The sequence below is a fragment of the Dipodomys spectabilis genome, unplaced genomic scaffold (genome assembly GCF_019054845.1).
Source record: "Dipodomys spectabilis isolate Male_0828 unplaced genomic scaffold, ASM1905484v1 ptg000207l, whole genome shotgun sequence".
In the NCBI taxonomy this organism is placed as follows: domain Eukaryota; kingdom Metazoa; phylum Chordata; class Mammalia; order Rodentia; family Heteromyidae; genus Dipodomys; species Dipodomys spectabilis.
Window position 1 is genome coordinate 15,432,690 of NW_024870884.1, and position 19,995 is coordinate 15,452,684.

At 47.2% G+C, this 19,995-nt stretch overlaps 1 protein-coding gene across 2 annotated transcripts in view; it reads right to left on the reverse strand.

The window, feature by feature from the left end:
* The window catches only part of Wdfy4 (WDFY family member 4), a 270,144-nt gene that overhangs the window by 239,749 nt on the left and 10,400 nt on the right, over positions 1-19,995 (reverse strand). For both annotated transcript variants that reach the window (XM_042696276.1, XM_042696275.1), the window contains exons 3-9: positions 12,639-12,753; positions 11,910-12,016; positions 11,295-11,429; positions 10,074-10,263; positions 7,541-7,730; positions 3,144-3,301; positions 211-663 (exon numbers count right to left, since the gene is read on the reverse strand). In XM_042696276.1, the coding sequence (XP_042552210.1) occupies positions 211-663; positions 3,144-3,301; positions 7,541-7,730; positions 10,074-10,263; positions 11,295-11,429; positions 11,910-12,016; positions 12,639-12,753 (1,348 nt within the window). The remainder of the gene's footprint in view (positions 1-210; positions 664-3,143; positions 3,302-7,540; positions 7,731-10,073; positions 10,264-11,294; positions 11,430-11,909; positions 12,017-12,638; positions 12,754-19,995) is intronic.

Genomic DNA, 19,995 nt, shown 5'->3' on the forward strand with positions numbered 1-19,995 from the left:
TGTACTCATTGCCCAACTCATGTAGTTTTAACCCCTCTTGTACATCGCCTTTATAGTAACGATTTAAAAAAAAAAAAAAAAAAAAGCAGGAGGCTGCCCATTCTTCATGAAGCCACGTGTCCCAGGGAACACCTCCTATAAACTCTCACAGTACCTGCAGACACTGGACATTCTGGCTTTCTATGTGTGGTTAAATTGGCTGCGCTGTACCTGACTTCCTCAGGATCTTGGCTTGCTTTCGCAGCTGGGCCAATAGCAATCCTAGCAGCCCTGAATCCCGGAAGATGTCAGTGAAGAGCGGATCACTGCTGGTGATCCTGAGGATGCTCTGCAGGGCCACCAGGGCACAGGAAGGCTCGGGGCTGTCCTTGATCAGACGCTGCACCTTCCCCAGGATCTCGTGAGGCACATAGTGCAGCCTGAATACCAAGGCCTCCAGAAGCTGGAAGAAGTGCACCTGCACGGGGACTGGCTTCAGCGCTATGATTTCCACAAACTGCGAGATAGGCTGCAGGGTCCACTCCAGCAGGAAGAAGTTTCGAGGGTTCCAGGCCCACATAGTCTTGATGGCCAACAGGATTTGTGAGCAAAGGACAGAGTCGCTGGCTTTATGGAAAACATTCTGGAGGACCTGGAAGGCCTGAAGGTTTTTAACAGTCATCCCTGGAGACGAAAACAAGAATAACCCTGCAAGTTACCTCTCTCACTTATGTCTGGAAATACATGCATGCGTTATCATTAAGATACATGGTTTGAAGTTTCTATTTCTTTCCTATGAGAATTTAGTAAATAAGTCCAAAAAAAAAAAAAATGGAGCCATCCAGGATGTGAAAAAGGCTGCAACGTCATTATCAACGTTGTGACAATGTGGTCACTCTCAACTAAGATATGCTCAGAGGGTCAAATGCAAGCTGGAGAAAACCCAAGATTGCAACAAACTGATGAACACATGTTGCGATGTAATATTGAAAATATAGTGATTAAAAGTAAGGATATGGGGGCTGGGTAGGTGGCTTAGTGGTAGAGCGCTTGCCTTGCATGCATGAGGCCCTGGGTTCGATTCCTCAGCACCACATAAGCAAAAAGAAAAAAGCCAGAAGTGGCGCTGTGGCTCAAGTGGTAGAGCACTAGCCTTGAGCTGAAGAGCTGAGGGACAGCACCCAGGCCCAGAGTTCAAGCCCCATGACCAGACTCCCCAAAAAAAAATGAGGATATGATCAAAACTAATTTGAAGTGTTTCTTCTTGCTGAAAATTTAAATTACATTTAAAGCCAGATGCCTGTGGCTTACACCTGTAATCCTAGCTACCTGGGAGGCTGAGCTCTGAGGATTGTGGTTTGAAGCCATCCAGGCAGGAAAATTTGTGAAACTCTCATCTGCAGTTAACCAGCAAAAAGCTGGAAGAGGAGATGCATGCATTTGAAGTGGTAGAGTAAAACAAAAAAACTAAAAGACAGCACCCTTGCCCTGAGTTCATACCTCAAACTATCACTTAAAAAACTAAAATAAAATGGTGTGTTCCTGGGTGCTGGTAGTTCACACCTGTAATCTCAGCTACTCAGGAGGCTAAGATCTAAGGATCATAGTTCAAAGCCAGTGCAGGCAGGTAAGTCTATGAGTCTTATCTCCAATTAACCACCAAAAAGCCAGAAGTGGAACTGTGGCTCAAGTGATAGAGCACTATCAATGAACAAAAATTCCAGTAACAGTGCTAGGCAACCAAAAAAAAGTATGACTCGTTATACTTCCATTGGTCATAATTGATAGAAGCATCAGCTTCTATCAGTTCAAATCAAAGGATGTTGAAGATGACCAAGAAAACTCAGTTCCAGTTCCACATAACAAGCCTTCCTAATCCAGCTTCCCTTTCTCTTCCACTTGAAAGTGAAATTCCATTCTCTTACTAGAGACCCTGCAACCTCCTATTCTCTCTGCCTTATGCAAACCTGCTGCTCTACCTCTTGAACCACAGCTCCACTTCCCACATTTTTGCTGGTTAACTGTAGGTAAATCTCTTGGATTTGTCTTCCTGGGCTGGCTTCAAACCACAACCCTCAAATCTCAGCCTCCTGAGTAGCTAGGATTACAGGCATGAGCCATAAGCACCTAGCTTACTAGAGAGGCTTCTGCAAGTCTCTGATCCATGAATCTCCTGAGCTTCATCCTGGTCACTGTGTCTACTGGAATTCTGTTCCAAGATCCTTCTTTACCTGCTCAAGATGTAGCTTGCTGCCTCTGGCCCTGACTGCACTAGCTCTCCCCTTGGCCTGCTTTCTTCCTAAGGCTGCTGTCTGCCATTAAATTCTATTTCATTTCAACCTGGATCATTCACCCATAGCCTTCCCCTGCACCTTTGTGCATGGGAGTTTCCAAGTCCCAGCTGGCCCAGATGCCTGTTTTAGCTGGTGACCCAGCAGATTACAGTCCAGTGTATGCACAGCAGTCCTGAAAGAAGACTTTTAATGGGGCAGACACATGCCCTGTTCAACCCGGCACTCAGCATAGGAGGCAGAGTGCCTGTCTTTCCAGCAGTCCCAGACTCAGTGCGTTCACTGCAATCATCAGGCAATGGTTCTCTTGAAGTTCTGAGAAGCCAAGAGCTAATGGCTCACACCTGTAATCCAAGCCACCCAGCAGGCTGAAATCTAAAGATCACAGTTCAAAGCCAGCACTGGGGTGACAAATCTGAGAGACTCATCTCCAATTAACCAGCAAAAAGTCAGAAGTGGTGGTATGGCTTAAGTGGTAAAGTGCCAGCTTTGAGCAAACAAAACCAAGTTCCAGTACCCACACCCAAAGGGAAAAAAACGTCCTGAGAAGAGCAGTCACTTACCTTGAGCCTAATTCAGTCCCATTATAGGAGCAAGTGGGACAATTAAGTCACACCTCAGGAGAGTCTCTGCTTTTGTGAAGCAATGTTTCCTCTTAAGTGCTACACAAAGCAAACTTCAACATTGTACAGTTACAGGTGCACAGCCACAAGTGTGCAAAGGGGAGATTTAAGACCCTCAGGTCACCTTCCTAAAAGCAATGGCCAATCGCCTGCTTCAAGGACAGGTGCACACACAGTCAGGGAAGACCTGCACAGCCTGAGGACACAGCACTGCCTCTACTGATCACCTGGAGACACTAGAAAAACCTACCGGAAGATTCCTGGTGGAACTTGAAGTCTTCGAGCTGAGGGTATGTGATGCTGTCAAACACTTTCAACTCCGACCTCCCACACGTAGTCAGCCATACCACCAGCCCCAGGAGCTCCTCCAGGTGGGGGTCCACTGCACCCTGAGTCAGCCCATTATACCTGTTTGGAATAGTAGAGGTCAGTTCCCTGTACTTTATTTTATTTTATTTATTTTATTTTGCTGGTCCTGGAGCTTGAACTCAGGGCCTGGGTGCTGTTCCTGGGCTTTTTGGCTCTAGCATTCTACCATTTTAGCCACAGTTCCACTTCCAGGTTTTTTGATGGTTAATTGGATCTAGAAGTCTTGTAAACTTTCCTGCCTGGGCTGGCTTTGAACTGCGATCCTCAGATCTCAGCCTCCTGAATAACTAGATCTCAGCCTCATGAGTTGCTGAGTGTGCTGGTGTGTGCTGTCAGCACACAGCTAGCTCCCTGTTCCTCTGAATGAAGCAGCCACATTTGGGCATCGGGCCCTTCACAGTGACGCAAAGGCTTCCTCAGACCTGCCTTACTGGGGAAGTTCTCCTCCTCATTAGCCACAGGCAATCTTGCACTGAAGGCAAGGAAAGAGCTGGGGAAATGTCACCGCCTGCAGATTTAAGCTGAAATCAAAGAAATGCAATTGGAATACAGCATCCTCTCGCCTCTGTGCTCTGCACCCCAAGCTCCTCAGCTGCCCTCCGTCAGCTTGCAGTGTAAACGTATTTTATTGCCAGGTGCTGGTAGCTCATGCCTATCAGGAGGCTGAGATCTTATAATGAAGGTTCAAAGCCAGCTGGGGCAGGAAAGTCCATGAGATATTTATATCCAATTAATCACCAACGAAGTCAAAAGCAGAGCTGTGGCTGAAGTGGTAGAATGCTAGCCTTGAGCAAAAACACTTAGGGACAGTGGCCAGGCCCTGAGTTTAAGCCCTGGGACCAGCACACACACACACACACACACACACACACACACAATTTTTATTACCTTTATGTAGTTGGACAAAGAGGTTTCCATTCAACATAATAATTTATGAGTATAATGCATCTTGGTCAATGTCACCCCTTCCATCATGATCCCCCATCTCTTCCAACCCTATCCATCCCCTCCAGTTCCATTTTTACATATGTAATATGAATATTATGTGCAATCTAAAAATATTAACTGGAAAGGTCCAGAAATAAACAACTCATAAGTTTTAAGCAACTTCTGTTGTGGTAGATTGTTATATAGCTGTTCTATTTTAGTTTTGATTATTGTGTTTAACCTCTTGCCATGCCCAATTTACAAATTAAATTCACCATTGGTCATAGGTACAGAAAAGAAACAGGAGGTTTGATATCTAGTCTTTCAGATATCCAGCATGGGTCTTAGAACATATTCCTGATAATAGCCGGGGGGCGGGGGCGGGGGGGTGTGGAAATACTGTGCAAAAGAACCTATGAGAGACCACAGCACTGCCCAGAGGAAGGGTTCTCTCCTTGGCTGGATCCCCAAAAGCCATGTGATTGAGGAACCCCTAGTGTAGGATTACCTGCCAAATGAAAGGCTTAATATTTCTTTTTTTTGGGGGGGGGGGGGGTCCGGTCATGGGGCCTGAACTCTGGGCCTGGGCACTGTCCCTCAGCTCTTCAGCTCAAGGCTAGCGCTCTACCACTTGAGCCACAGCACCACTTCCGGCTTTTTTCTTTTTGCTTATGTGGTGCTGAGGAATCGAACCCAGGGCCTCATGCATGCAAGGCAAGCGCTCTACCACTGAGCCACCTTCCCAGCCCGAAAGGCTTAATATTTCTTAGAAATATTCAGCAAAACAGCATGGGAGTTCACTGGGCTTCCTGGGCTTAGCCTAAGCTTGGCTGCTGCTTCTGTCTGGCTGCTTATGGGCGCATAGGTTGCCTTGCTTTACAGGCAGAGCCCAGGAATGGTAGGGTATCTGGAGTCTCATTCTAGTTCTGCCCTTTCTGAAACAAGTACATCTAGTGTGGCTGCAGTTAAGACAAGAAGAATGAATGGACACTGGTGGCTCATGCCTATAATCCTAGCTACTCTGGAGGCGAGATTTGAGGATCCTAGTTTGAAGCCAGCCTGAGCAGACCAAACTGAGATACTCTTTTTTTTTTTTTTGCCAGTCCTGGACTTGAACTCAGGGCCTGGGCACTGTCCCTGGGCTTCTTTTGCTCAACACTAGCACTCTACCACACTTGAGCCACAGCGCCACTTCTGGCTTTTTCTGTTTATGTGGAACTGAGGAATCGAACCCAGGGCTTCATGCATGCTAGGCAAGCACTCTACCACTAAGCCACATTCCCAGCCCTGAGATACTCTTATCTCCAGTTAACTAGCAAAAATCCAGAAGCAGACATGTGGCTCAAATGGTAGAGCACCAACCTTGAGGGGGAAAAACAAAAAGGCAAACAAAAACATGAGGTCCTGAGTTGAAGTCCAGTCCTGGCACAAAAGACCACAAGGAAAGAGCACAAGTAAAAGTGGCTGCTTTCTCATACTTCCAAGAACAGACTTATTTCCCCCTTTCTGCCTTCCACAAGAAGCCTGGGGAAAGTTACCATCTGTCCACTAAATGAGGGAAATGTGTGAAAATGACACCCAGACCAACAGACCAACTCGCCAAGGTCCAGACTCGTGTGGAATGTGGTGTGCACCCAGAGGTGTTTATCGTTAGCATCCCTGTGGAGGAAGGCTTTGAAGGGCAGTGTCACTTCATTTCATCTCTGTGGAGACTCTGGGACATCTCTCTCTTCTAAGTACACACATGCACAGACACAAAGCTTGCTCTGTGGTAAAGTCTGTGAAGGACAAGGTAAACAACCATCGATAGAGGAACAAAGCAAAGCTCCAAGGAACAGGTTTGCCCTGAAGTCACTTCCCCAACGTGAGTGAAAGCACCTGGACCAACAAGAAATACCTACGATTTTTGTTGCTTTCTCTCTCTGAATACTAAGTTCAACCTGAAGATGACAGACAGGTCAGAGCTGGCCCATGAGTAGATGAAGGTAACCCTGTCATGGTTGAGCAAAGTCTTTGGGCTTCCCACAAGGATCCCACAAGGATCTGGGAGAAAGGTGGCTCCTTTGGAAGTGGATCCCAGAAACCACTAGCATGTCTAAGGCCAGGGGAAGCCGGGAAAGGAAGGAAGTCAGTTGGAGAGCATTACTGACCAGTGCACTCCTTGACTAAATGGATTTGTCCTTTGAGAGAGCCTGAGGCAAATATGGTGCTGGCTCATCCCAGGGACAAGCTTGCTGAGTATCTACCCATCAGCTGCCATCAGCCATGGCTGAGAGCTGCCACAGGGGTACCAATTCTCATAGACTTCCAGCCCTCCAAACATACTGACAAGGTTGTTTGCAGTAACCATCTTCCAAAAGTGAAAGAAAACCCTAACAGTGAGGAAAGGGGTGGGGATGGGAGAGAGGACATTGATCATATATATATATGATTATACATATGCATTGATTATATATATGATGCATCTAGATAGATAGATAGATAGATAGATGTCAGTCGTGGGGCTGAACTCTGGGCCTGGGCGCTGTCCCTCAGCTCTTCAGCTCTAGGCTAGCATCCTACCACTGGCCATAGTGCCACTTTCGGCTTTTTTCTGCTTATGTGATACTGAGGAATCAAACCCAGGGCCTCATGCATGCGAGGCAAGCACTCTACCACTGAGCCAACTTCCCAGCCCAAGCTGCATCATATTTATAAAATGTTTTGTTAAATGACAACTCCTTTGTACAACTACTCAAAAATAATGATAAAGTTAAATAAATAAATAAATAAATGGAGGGAAAAAGAGCTCAAGGCCCTGAGTTCAAGCCCCAGACTGTTACACACACACACACACACACACACACACACACACACACACACACACACACACACACAAACTAATTTAGAAAGTTGCAAAAATCTGACTCTGTGATTCGCTGCCTCTGGTTTTTCACCTGTTTTTGGGGGATTCATCTTGTTTATCGCAGTACTGGGGACAGAATCCAGGGCCTCTCACATGCTAGGCAACAGCTTTACTGCTACCTGTTTTTATCAATAAAAAGTTTTATTGAAATGAACAGACAAAAATCCCTAACGGACATGTAGGTTCTGCTGACAGGTGGAAGTCAGGGCAGCAGCATGCAAGTGGTCACTAAGCAGACTCCAAGCAGTCCCTCTCTGATCGCTAAGGAAGGGATCCCTCACCACAGATGACATATTAAATTCGTATTTTGGCTAGGGACATGTCTGGCCATGCTCTAGAGAGTTTTGTTATTTCAGAAGGCCTGCCGGGTGGCTTCAATATCTGTTTACACCTCTCAGGCGGTACTGATTCTCCCCTACCCCCATCCCCCAGGCACAGACACTCACCGCAAAAGCACCTTGAGTAGCAGAGGGTAGCCCTCCCCGTTCTCGAACTCCAGGAGCAGCACCGAGGAAATGGGGTATGAGTCCTTGACAAAGCTCAGGATGAGATTCACAGCCTCGCTCACTTCAGGTGCAGGCAGCACGTCTGCCAGCCTGGAGAGGTTCTGGACCGAGAGCCGGATGCAGTTGGTGTCTGTGGAATCAGACACAGCCCCGCTGAGCCCAGAAGCAAGAGCTTTCCCTCCACGTCTTCCAAACCACCCAACCCCTCCAAACTGTAGCTGACAATGTAGATGAAAGCCCAGTACCAGTAGCTTATGCCTGGAATCCTAGCTACTCAGAAAGCTAGGATTGGAGAATCACAGTTCAAAGCCAGCCAGCCTGTGAAGAAAAGTCCATGAGACTCTTATCTCCACTTAACCAGCAGAAAGCTGAAAGTGGGGCTGTGGTTCAAGTGGTAGAGTACCAGCCTTGAGCAAAATAGCTAAGATCCTAAGTTCAAGCCACAGTATTTGCACGTGCGCGTGTGCACACACACACACACACACACACACACACACATATACACCATGCATAGGAATGAATCCAAAACATTTTCTCTAGGCTCTTGAATCCAAGAGACAACTCACTTATCTTCTTTCTGGACAATCCAGGTCCTGGGCTGATATACAAGAACAAGACTTCAGCCATTATGGTAGACCTTGGCGGGCCATACTGAAGCTGAGCATGGAGAGCTACGCAGAAATTAGCTTCAAGTGTGGAAAAGGGCAGATGAGTGAATAAGAAGCTAGAGGGGGAAAGATGGAGTATTTCCGGTTCTGGAGAAATGGGAAGCAGACAGAAGTACAGGTTACAGGGAAGGAAGAAGGCAACGTCCATTCATGTGAAGCCTGGTGTTGAACTTGCTTGGCACCTAGAAGCCAGGGGAAAGCATGATACAGAAGAAGGAAGCCATCAGACTGGCATTGGACAGGCCCCTGTGGTAAGGGATCCTCCCTGGCACTCAGTCCAGGAAAGCTATACCAGAAGCACTGGAGATAAGGCATGCCTGCCTCTTGGGTGGGGTCTAACCCCCTTGGGCTAGGGAGCCCTAAGAGTGGCTCACATAGCAGGAGACCATGCTCTTCCTATTCTCTACTCATACAGAGGCCCAGAGACTACCAGGCCCTTAAGAAGCCTCTGGGCATAGTGCTCCAGGCGGCAGACTCTACTGACATCAAATTGCTGGTTGTTGTTGTTTGCTTGTTTTTGTGGGCTTTTTGTGCCAGTCCCAAGGCTTGAACTCAGGTCTGGGCACTGTCTCTGAGCTTCTGTGCTCAAGGCTAATACTCTACCACTTGAGCCACAGCTCCATGTCCAGATTTTCTGGTGGTTCATTGGAGAGAAGTGTATTACTGCCCACTCTGGCTTTAAACTGTAATCCTCAGATCTCAACCTTCTAAGTAGCCAGGATTATAGGAGTTAGCCACTGACACCCAGCCAAAATAAGTTTGACTGTCATCTTAGGCAGCAGCAGGAAATGTAGGTAGAGACTCCGTTGAGCCACATCCATAGCCTCCCTTAGCTACCCATTGGGTGGCTAAGAGATATTAGGGTCTTGGCCTTGAAGGGAGCTTTGAACCCCTCAAGCTTGGGTTTTCGCCTAGGACTCATACTAAGAAAGGCCTGCAGGTTTTTCCTGGCTCTCTCAGAGTGATGTCCTGGTTATGGGCCACACCGGAAAGATGAGATGACACAAGACCGGTGTTTGTGGGCATACAGGTCACATTGGTAGCTCAAACCCTCCAGTCCTCCCCACTCCTGCCCAAGAGCCCAGACATCAGAGCTGGCCCTAGCAAAAGCCATGGTGTTGCAGGATGGCAGCTGTGTGCTCAGCTGGAGGAGCAAAGAAAAGGATGTTGTGGGCAGGAAGTGAACTGTGATGGACCTTCAATATGTCCTGGGTACACAGAGCGCAGGTGCTGATGCCTGTAATCCTAGCTACTCAGGAGGCTGAGATCTGAGGATTGTGGCTTGAAGCCAGCCCAGGGAGGAAAATCTATGAGACTCTTTTCTCCAATGAATTGTCAAAAAGCTGGAAGTGGAGCTATGGTTCAAGCACTAGCCTTGACAGAAAAAGTGCTGGGACAGCACCTCTACCCTAAGTTCAAGACCCAGGACCGGCACACACACACACACACACACACACACACACACACACACACAGAGATCTGGAAAGATCTACTACTCTGATTGCTACTTTCCCCACACTAAAATCTGTCTCAGAGAAACAAATGGGATCTGAAAGGAGTTCCCTTTCTCTCTCTTCCAACAGATTGTGAAAAGGAGTAACAGGAGCACTGTCATGAGTGGAGCCTTGCAGTCAAGGAGTCTCTGTAGACATACCTGGCCCTCTCTTCTTTGGTTCCAAGGGTCTAGACTGATGCTTCAAGAGTCTACCAGAGTCCTTGTAGAAATTGGACTGAGCCTTCCCTAAGTTTGAGTTCAAGGGAAGCCATAGGTGGTCACAGCCCACACCAGGGCTCTTGACACCTACCCTGCAGGTACTGGATGATGCCAGGACTCTGAGCCCTGGAGATGGCTCTCAGCACGCAGAAGGTGGGCTCCTTCCACAAATAGCAGCTCTGCTCACGAAGACAGGTTGTGGCAATCAGCAGAGTCTGGAGTTCGCTTCCTAAGAGAAGTCCCTCCAGACCCAGAGGCTCACTGCACAGGTTGAGCAACATCTGAGGAAACAAGGGGGAGGGGAAGGAAGAGCAAGAAGGAGGAGAAAGAAGGCACAGGGGAGAGGAGAAGAATTAGGAGGAAGAGAAGATGAAAAGGGACAAGAAGAGAAGGAGAATGATTAGAAAATTTTTAATGAAGAAAAAGAGGAAGAGGAGAAAAAAGAGGAAGAATTAGAATATTAACAATGAAGGAGGAAAAAGAGAAGAGATGGTGGAAGGATTAGAATGACAAAGAGGAAGAGGAGAGAGAAGGCAGAGGAGAGGATGAAGAAGAGGAGGAACAGGGGGAGAATCAGAAGGAGAAAGACAAGAGCAGAAAGGAGAAGAGGAGGAGAAAGAATAATTAGAAAGTGTTAATGAAAAGAAAGGAAGGAAAGCAAGAGGAAGAAGAGAAAAAGGAGGAGGAGAAGGACAAGAAGGAGGACAAACAAGAGAGAGAGTGAAGAGAAGAGAAAGGAGGTTGAGGAGTGAAGGAGGAGGAGAAGGAGAGAAGGAGAGGGAGAATTGGAGAAGGGAGAAGAAATATAAGGAAAAGGAGGAGACTGTTTAGAAAGCCACCCTCCTATGCTGATTTCTCCCTGAGTCTCTGGAGCATGGATGGTGTACTCAGCACGAAGGACTGGATGTCGCACATGTCACCCTCTGTCCCCAACCGGCGTAGTCAACAGATCCAATAGGCAAATGGTGCAGGGCCGGGTCTCAAGGATGAATGTGTGTTTTCTAGATAAATGATTGCCATACTTCTCAAATTACAATGTAATAGTTCCCTTACTATGGGAAAGACGCTCCAAGACACTGCCTGCCTGCCCGAAGTCTGTGTACTGCTGAGCCCCCAGACACACAGCCAGCCCTCAATAACCATGGGTTCCTCACCTAGGGGTTCAACCATCCAGGGGGGAAATTTTTCACGTGACACCTGGTTTGTCAGGCTGTTTTTCCATAACAAGAGGAGCTTGAAAACTAAGAGTGAACAAGGCCAAAGCTTCTCCCAGAAGTTTCTGAGAAACAAGCAACATCCAGGTCTCACTCACCTGCACAAACATCCTTTGACCTTGAACGTCCTTCTCTAAAAGCTCCTCCTTCCCCAGAGGAAAGGCAAAGAAGAGGTAGAGGCACTGCAGAAGCAGGGCTGGCAGTCCAGACTCTGCCACTCTGCTCAGCGTCTCCTGCAAAGGAAAAGTGTGTGTGTGACACACCGTGGAGGGAACTCACACCCAGGGCCTCTGACCCTGTCAGGTCCCCCACAGGGGACCATGGTGACATGACTTTCTCTCTCTGGACTCCAAGTTCCCAAGTGTAAAATGCAGGTAGGGAGGGGATCCCTAAGGTAGCTGTTAGAGGGTAAGATAGATTACCTCCCTCTTCTTTGTGTGTATATCTGGCAGTACTAAGATTTGAACTCAGGGCTTGGGCTCTGTCCTTTAACTTTTTCACTCAAGGCTAGTGCTCCTCTATGTGAACCACTGCTCCACTCCAGCCTTTTGGTGGTTGATTGGAGATATGGGTCTCACACACTTTCTTGCTCAAGCTAGAACCGTGATCCTTAGATCAGTAGCTAGAATTACAGGTGGGAGCCACCATGCCCAGCAGGCAGTGAGTAAGGAAGGGTTGGGCCTAGGCCTAAGGCTGATGGGCCTGGAACTCACCGAGTCGGTCCCAGTGAGCACGAAAGCAGACTTGAGCAGCAGGTAGCTGTCCTGATCTGCCTCTCCTTTCCACTGCAGCAACTGCCCCACGGCCGCCCGCGCTTGCTCTGCAACAAAGTGTCCCGGGTTGGTAGGTCAGTGCCGCCTGCCGTCCCCGCAGGAGACATCCAGCCAGGTGAGTCTTCTCGGAAAAGAACCTTACCCCGGCCACACTGCTGCTTAGCAGGGATGGGTGTGACTCTGGTTGCCAAATGCGCCCGGGCAAGCTCCTCAGCCGGCCCCACCCCAGCCCCCAGCCACTGCCATCGCAGAAACACCCCTCCACCACCCCGCCACACACCCAGCACTCAAGCTCTTCCATCCCCGGAGTCCATCCTCCGGTCGTGCTCCAGGGCCCGGCTTCAGGGCCTCCAGGGGCCAGCTGGCTCATGCGCGTGGAGATGGTGGAAGCATGCAAGCTGCAGCCTGGCCTCTGGACCAGGCTTGCTGCTGCAAGTGTGTGTGTGTGTGTGTGTGTGTGTGTGCGCGTGCGCTCCCCACGGTGCTCCCCAGAGGGGCTCCCCACTGGTGCTCCTCAGAGTGCTCCCCACGGTGCTCCCCACTGGTGCTCCCCGCTGGTGCCCCCCTCAGTGCTCCCCACAGGGGCTCCCCACAGTGTTCCCCACTAATGCGAACCACAAGTAGTCCTCATAGGTACTCTCTGCCAGTGCTCACAAAGTCACCCCATACCTGCAGGCTTCCCAGTGAGGGCCTTCTGTACTTCTTGGGCAAGCTGGCGGGACACGTCCTCTGCCAGCCTCTGGAGACTGGGAAAGCAGATGATGCCCACCGAGTGCTCCCAGGCCTGAGGTACAGCAAGCAGGATGTAGTGAGAGGGCTCATCGAGGGCTGCCTGGCTTCCCTCTCTCCCCACCTCCTCTTCCCCAGCCAGCAGACCCTACCACCCAACACCTCCAACCCTGACCCCCCACACCATTGCCTCCAAGTCCTCCCACTTCCTGCTGAGCTGCAGACCCATTGCCCACTGCCCCTGGACACCTCCTACAAAAGCCACGCTCCTGAGACAGCAACACACAGGACCCAATGCACCGCCTGTCCCCAGGCTATACCTGTGTCCAGGGAACCGTCCTTCCCAGCTGCCCAAGTAGGAGTCCCTCGTGAGTCTCCAAATCTCCCTCTCACACCTCCTTTCTCCAGCCCATTGCCACGGCTCCCTATTCTCCTCAACGTTGTCTTGGTCCTATTGCTGTTGCTATCACAAAATGCCCGAAGCTGAGTACTTTTTTTATATTAGGAAAGTTCTTGACAGGTTTATTTTCTCAAGGGAAGATGGAGATTTCAGGTTTGTGTTTTTCTTCTCATTCTAACATTCCAAGCTTTCATTATGTTACTGATCTGAATGAACATTACTTGTATTAAGAAATAAGAATGGAAAGAAATGTGTTACTAAATTAGCTTGACATTTATTATTTATTTACTTTTGTGCTAGTACTGAGGCTTGAACTCGGGACCTGGGTGCTGTCCCTTTGTGCATTGACATGCTTGACAAGTATAGCTGCTACCTTGAAACCAGCAAATGTGGAGGGGAAAAAATCAGTCTTTAGGGTCTGGAATTTGAGGGGTAAGAAGCCTTTCATCCTCAGGACCAACACACTCTACTACCAAGTCTTTCTAACCAATTCCCTCACCTCCCTCCCCATACTTGCAAACCCTTCAAAGACCAATTTGCAGGCAGTTGACTTAGAAGCATCTATATTGTCTCTGCGGCCCTGGGACTCCAGGAGGCCCGCTACAATAAAGCAAATTGGGCCGCTGTGACTTGGACAGTAATTGTAGTTGGAGCTGGCACTCCCTAAGGCTGGGGCTCCTTCCTGGGACTGCGGTGGGCACTCTGGAGCTGCCTTAACTCTTTCTGGCCACCAGGGGGCTGTTTGCTTTGCAGAGCCAATCATCCACGGAATGGTACCTTGGAGATCCCAAAGAGTTAAGACAGCTTTCAAAAGACCCCAATTCCCCTCCCCAACCTGGGACTAGCATGCTGGGAGAATATTACCCAATATTTTTATAAAATTTTTATTTACTAGAATTATATAAGCCACACCATCATGCCTTGTGCCTATTCCATCTTGTACAAGAAAGAAAAAGGAAATGATGCTCTGGTCTCCAAGGGAAAAATAAAGAATAATAAAATCTCTTGTGGAGTTGTAGGGAGAATGGGAGAATGAGAGGAGGGGTCCCAGTGTGTGTGTGTGTGTGTGTGTGTGTGTGTGTGTCTGTGTGTGTCTGTGTGTGTGTGTCTGTGTGTGTATGAAAGAGAGAGAGAGAGAGAGAGAGAGTGTCCTGGGGCTTCAACTTAGGTCTTTGGGCACTGTCCTTGAGCTTTTTTGCTCAAGTCTAGCACTCTACCACTTGAGCTACAGCTTCACTTCTGGCTTTTTGCTGGTTACTTGTAGATAAGAGTTTCATGGATTTCTCTGCCTGAGCTGGGTTCGAACCAGCCTCCTAAGTAGCTAAGATGGTGGCCAATAGGCCACCAGGCCCTGGCTGGAACCAAACTTTTGAATGACCAAAAGCCCTGGTTGGCATTGGATCCTGACCAGTGTTACTGCTATTCCATTACTATAGAGTTTGGAGCTGGGGAGGGTGGGTTGTCTTTAAGGGAGCACCAGCTATTTCTGAGACTTCACCTGAGGTTTCCCAGTGTGTGACACAGTGGATAATCTTCTTTAAAAATTAAAAACAGGGCTGGGAAGGTGACTCAGTGGTAGAGTGCTTGCCTTGCATGCATGAGGCCCTGGGTTCAATTCCTCAGCACCACATAAGCAGAAAAAAAGCCAGAAGTGGTACTATGGCTCAAGTGGTAAGGCACTAGCCTTGAGCTGAAGAGCTGAAGGACAGCACCCAGGCCCAGAGTTTGGGCCCTAGGACCGACAAATAAATAAATAACAGTAACACTGATTTATCAAAGTTTTGCTAAAACAACAAAAAGTTTATTTCTCCAAAGTGGGAGCCGGGCAGTGGTGGCTCATTCCTGTAAACATAGCTACTTGGGAGGCTGAGATTTGAGGATCACAGTTAAAAGCCAGCCCAAGAAGGAAAATCCATGAGTCTTATCTCCAATGAACCAAAAAGCCAGAATTAGAGCTGTGGCTTGAGTGGTAGAACACTAGACTTGAGCAAAAACACTCAGGGATAGCGCCCAAGCCCTGAGTTCAACCCCCAGTAAAGGCACATACACAAACACACACCAAAAAAATGCTAATAAATTACATTTCAGAACCCAGTGAAAGGTCTGAAGTCAGGAGAGAATGGGGAAGGGTGCCTGCCCTCTGCACCTCCTCTGATACCACGCTGGAAAATAACTGCTGGGGACAGGAGGGGGAAAAAAGAGGATGATGTCTGAATAGGATTGAAGTACATTACATATATGCCCATGTATGTGTGAAAATAGTATAACAAAACCTACTAAAAACTGTTTCAAAGTGGGAGAAAGGAAGATGAAGAAAGACTATTAGAGGGGAATGAATTGATCAAAGTACATTATAGGTGTGAATGGAAATATCCCAATGAAATCCCATTGAGCAATTTATTTATGCTTTGAACCACAATCCTCATATCTCAGCCTCCTGAGTAGCTAGGATTACAGATGTGAGCCACTGGCACTTGGCCATTTATGCTAATTAAAAAAATACTTATTGATCATACTCATTGTTACATTTAATGCTCCCTAGATTTCTTCAATTGTCAGGTTGATCCACCTTTGAATTTAATCCATCTTCCTTTATATCACTAGATACTAGTCAGCCTAAAAGTAGGCACAAGAGAGAAAGACAGAGAGAGAGAGAGAGAGAGACAGACAGACAGAGATATAGAGAGAAAGTTACTTTTACTCCACTCAGCTCAACTAACTTGGCTAAGGAGATTTACTTCCAAGATGGCACCCACATGTCTGGGAGTTGGTATTGGCTGAACAACTTTCTCTACCCATAAACCTTTACTCCTTATTGTGTAAGAAAAAGCATGAAGCTGGACACTGATAGCTCACACCTATAATCTTAGCTACTAGATCCGAGGATCATGGTTTAAAGCCAGCCTGACAGGAATGTCTGTGAGACTCTTATCTCCAACAAAAATTTCAGAAAAAGCTGGAAGTGCAGCTGTGGCTCAAATGGAAAAGTGTTAGCCTTGAGCTCAAGGACAGTACCCAGGGCTTGAGTTCAAACCCCAGGATGGGTACAAAAGAAGAAGAAAGAGGAAGAGGAGGAGGAAGAGGAAGAAGAAGAGGAGGAGGGAAAAAAAGAGGAGGAGGAAGAAAGGGAAGGAAGGAAAGAGGGAAGTTTTCCAAAACGTGTGAATCCAAATGACATCTCTACTCCATTGCATTAACTAAGCTACCTAAATCCATGTAGATTCAAAGACAGGGGCCACAAACCTCCTTTCTTGTATGGAAGACTATAAATCTACTTCCAGCATTTACCATGCCTACACATCTCCCTTTTTTCAAATGGGGTCCAATGCCTTGGGTTGCCTGTCCCATACATTGAGGAATTCTGTACTCATTTCTGGACATTCTCTATCTTACTTCCTACTTTCTCTCCAAGTATAAATCCTAAGGAGACTCTTAACAAGTCTTCTGTAGCTCTAGCTCTCCTGATCTTCTACCACAGAGTATCTTTCCCTACACTATGTAAAGACCTAAAGTGCTTCCGGTTCACTAAAGAAAACTTGCCTGAAGACCAGAAGCCAGCCCTGTTTGCTAAAGGAATGTCTTCTGCTCTCAACATGATATCCCATGGTGGGAAAAGTTCTAACTCAGACCAAAGCCCAAGGTTTTCTTGTCAGGCAAAGAGCAAGAGTCTTTTGACTCCTTCCTAAAAATATTTCTTCCAGCTAGGCGCTGGTGGCTTGCTCCTGTAACCCTAGCTACTCAGGAGGCTAAGATCTGAGGACTGCCATTCAAAGTCAGCCTGGGCAGGAAAGTCCATGAAATTGTCAACTTCAATGAAGTACCAAACAGCCAAGGTGGAGTTGTGGCTCATGTGGTAGAGAACTAACCTTAAGCAAAAAAGAGACGGCTCCCAGTCCCTGAGTCCGAGCCCCAGGACCAGAATATCCATCTCCCCCCACCCCCCCCCCACACACACATCTTCCTTCCACTATACCCTACAAAAGTCACTGGCTTGTATTTCTTCCTGTGTGATGTAACAATACTTCTTCCCTGTCTGCACCACCCCGGAGTCAGCTGTCTGGGCATCATGTGTGTAGGAGTGACAATCTTTCTGTGCCTAAGGGAAAAGTAAGACCTATTCAGTCATGGGAGAGGAAAAGAAAAACCAGATATGCCTGACCCAATCCCACCTAACACAGAGTCGGCGGCCATGCTTAACTAACAGAGTCAGGTAGATGACTCAGGGTAGGTTCCATTCCTGGCTAACCACTGGGACATTGACCAAGTTCCTTAACATCTACCAGGCTTTTTCCTCGCCTTCCTCGTGGAGTTATCGTAAAGACTTGCAGACATGCAAAGTTGTTGCTTAGCCACTTAGAGCTTGGTGACAACTGCTCGCCTGGATCTCAAGATGTTTAAGTCTTTTTTTTTCTTTCCTTTTTTTCTATTGTGAGATTTTAACTTAGGACCTGGGTGCTGTCCTTAAGATTTTTTGCTCAAGACTAGCACTCTACCCACTTGAGCCACAGCTCCATTCTAGCCTTTTTGCTAGTTAATTGAAGTTTCACAGACTTTCCTGCCAGGACTGGCTTTGAGCTGTGATCCTCAGATCTCTGCCTCCTGAGAAGCTAGGATTACAGGCATGAGCCACCAGTGCCCAGCAAGTCTTCTTTGTTTTCTTTTTTTAATTTTTAAGCTCTACTAGGTGGAGCTTGAACTTAGAGCCTTAGCGTTTTCATTCAAGGTACAGGCTTTTCAAGCCTTCTTTTTTGCATTTGAACTCAGGACCTGGGTGCTGTCCCTTATCTTTTGTGCAAGGCTAGCACTTGAGCCACAGCTCTACTTCTGGCTTTCTGATGGTTAATTGGAGATAAGAAGCTCATGGACTTTCCTGCCTGGGCTGGCTTTGAACCATGATGCTCAGTCCTCAGCTTCATGAGTAGCTAGGATTACAGGTATGAGCCACTGGTGTCTATATGTGTTTAAGTCTTAGCTCCTTCCCTTGCTCACCATTTGAACCAAGAGCATCATCATTTCAGCCCAGTTTCCTTCATTGTATTACACATGCTCCTCAAGTTACGATGGGCCTGAGGAAAGTGTATCACGTACATCTCACCCACTGACCATCATATCTCAGCAACAGGCATTTTCCTCATGACCACGAATCCCACCGGACACAGGGACTATGGCTCACTGATCTGTCCAGCATGGGAAAAAAGATCAAACCCCTCAGCACTAACTCAGGAAAAAACTACATTTAAATTCAAAGTCCAGTTTTGACTGAATGAACATGACTTCTACACCATCAGAAAAATTGAAAAGCCATAAATCAAGCCATCATAAATCAGTAACAGTATAACACAGTTTTGGTATCACTGATCAAAAACAAAATAAGAGGATGACAATATCTAAAAAACAGAAGGAAGGAAGGTAGGAAGGAAAGAAGGAACTTTTTACTCTACTTATATAACTACAACTCCTCTGGACATCACCTTTATAATAATTTTTTAAAACAAAATAGGAACCAGACACTGGTGACTCACACCTCTAAGAATCACAGTTAGAAGCCAGCCCAGGCCAAAAAGTCCAAGAAAAGAGCATCTTTATATAACCAATGACAAGAAGGAGGAGAAGAAGTAGTAGTGCAAAAAAAAAAGAAAGAAAGAAAGAAAAAAGAAAAAAAAGCTAAGAGAGTTCAAGCTCCAGTACTGACATAAATAAATGAATAAATAAATAAATTAACAGGTGGGGTGATACTAAGAAGAACAAAAAGGGAAAGATAGAGGGCGATCTGATATTATATCAGAACTGAGACACTGTCTAATTTGCCCTAGCTAAGATATGTCTTCTGAAGAGGAGAGAAGGGCACTGGATGAAGAAGAGAGCCTGCCATTCTGGATGGCAACTTGATTTCTGACTCACCACCTCAGGGTGGCTCCCTGTGGGATTTCTTGTCCTTGAGACTTCCTTTAACTTCCCTAATTGCCCAGCTAGTGACTGAACTCTTGAGTGGGTGTTTCACTCCTACTTGAGCTCAGGAGGCAATGGGCTAACCCTTTTCTATCTACATTCAAAGGGAGCCCACCCTTGAACTAGCTCAACAGTTATTGCAATTATGCATGCAGTGTGACAGAAAGGAGGAGAAAGTTTCCACTGCTGTGTGTTTGCAGAAGTCTCATTTGAGAGAAAGCCAAACACAAAGTTATCCAAAAGAGATGTTGAGGGACCACTTCACAGGTGGATTAGAATAACTGGAATGCATAAGAAAGAAATTTCTGCATAAGAAACAAATTTCTAGAGGTCATGGTACCAGTGGCTCATTCCTGTAATCCTTGCTATTCGGGAGGCTGAGATCTGAGGATCGTGGTTTGAAGCCAGACTGGACAGTAAAGTCTGTGAGATTCTTATCTCTAGTTAACTACCCAAAAAGCCAGAAGTGGAGCTGTGGCTCAAGTGGTAGAGTGCTAGTCTTGAGCAAAAAAGCTCAGGAAGAGTGCCCAAGCCCTAAGTTCAAGCCCCAGCACTGCCACCCAGGAAAAAAATTATGTGGATAATAAGAAAGTGAAGAGAAGCTTGTTGTACTCTGCTTCTACAGGATTCATCAGAGGCAGGCTCTGGAAGCCCAAATCAGCTGGGTCAGTAGCATGGGGTGTCGTGGTGTCAGGAGTGCACCTGGACAGCTAGTACCCAGATGGTTTGGGATGGGACATGCTGGGGGAGAAGGTGGTACAGGCAGTCCCTGGAGAGATGACATCACTGTCGCTGTATTTAGTGATTTGCTCAAGGATACACAGGAAATAAGCAACAGAACCAGACCCTGGACCCTGCTGTGTTTAACTCAAAAGCCTATGTATTCAAATACAGAACCAGGATGCCCCCAATTACTGAGACGGAGTTTGGGGATCATAGATCGACATC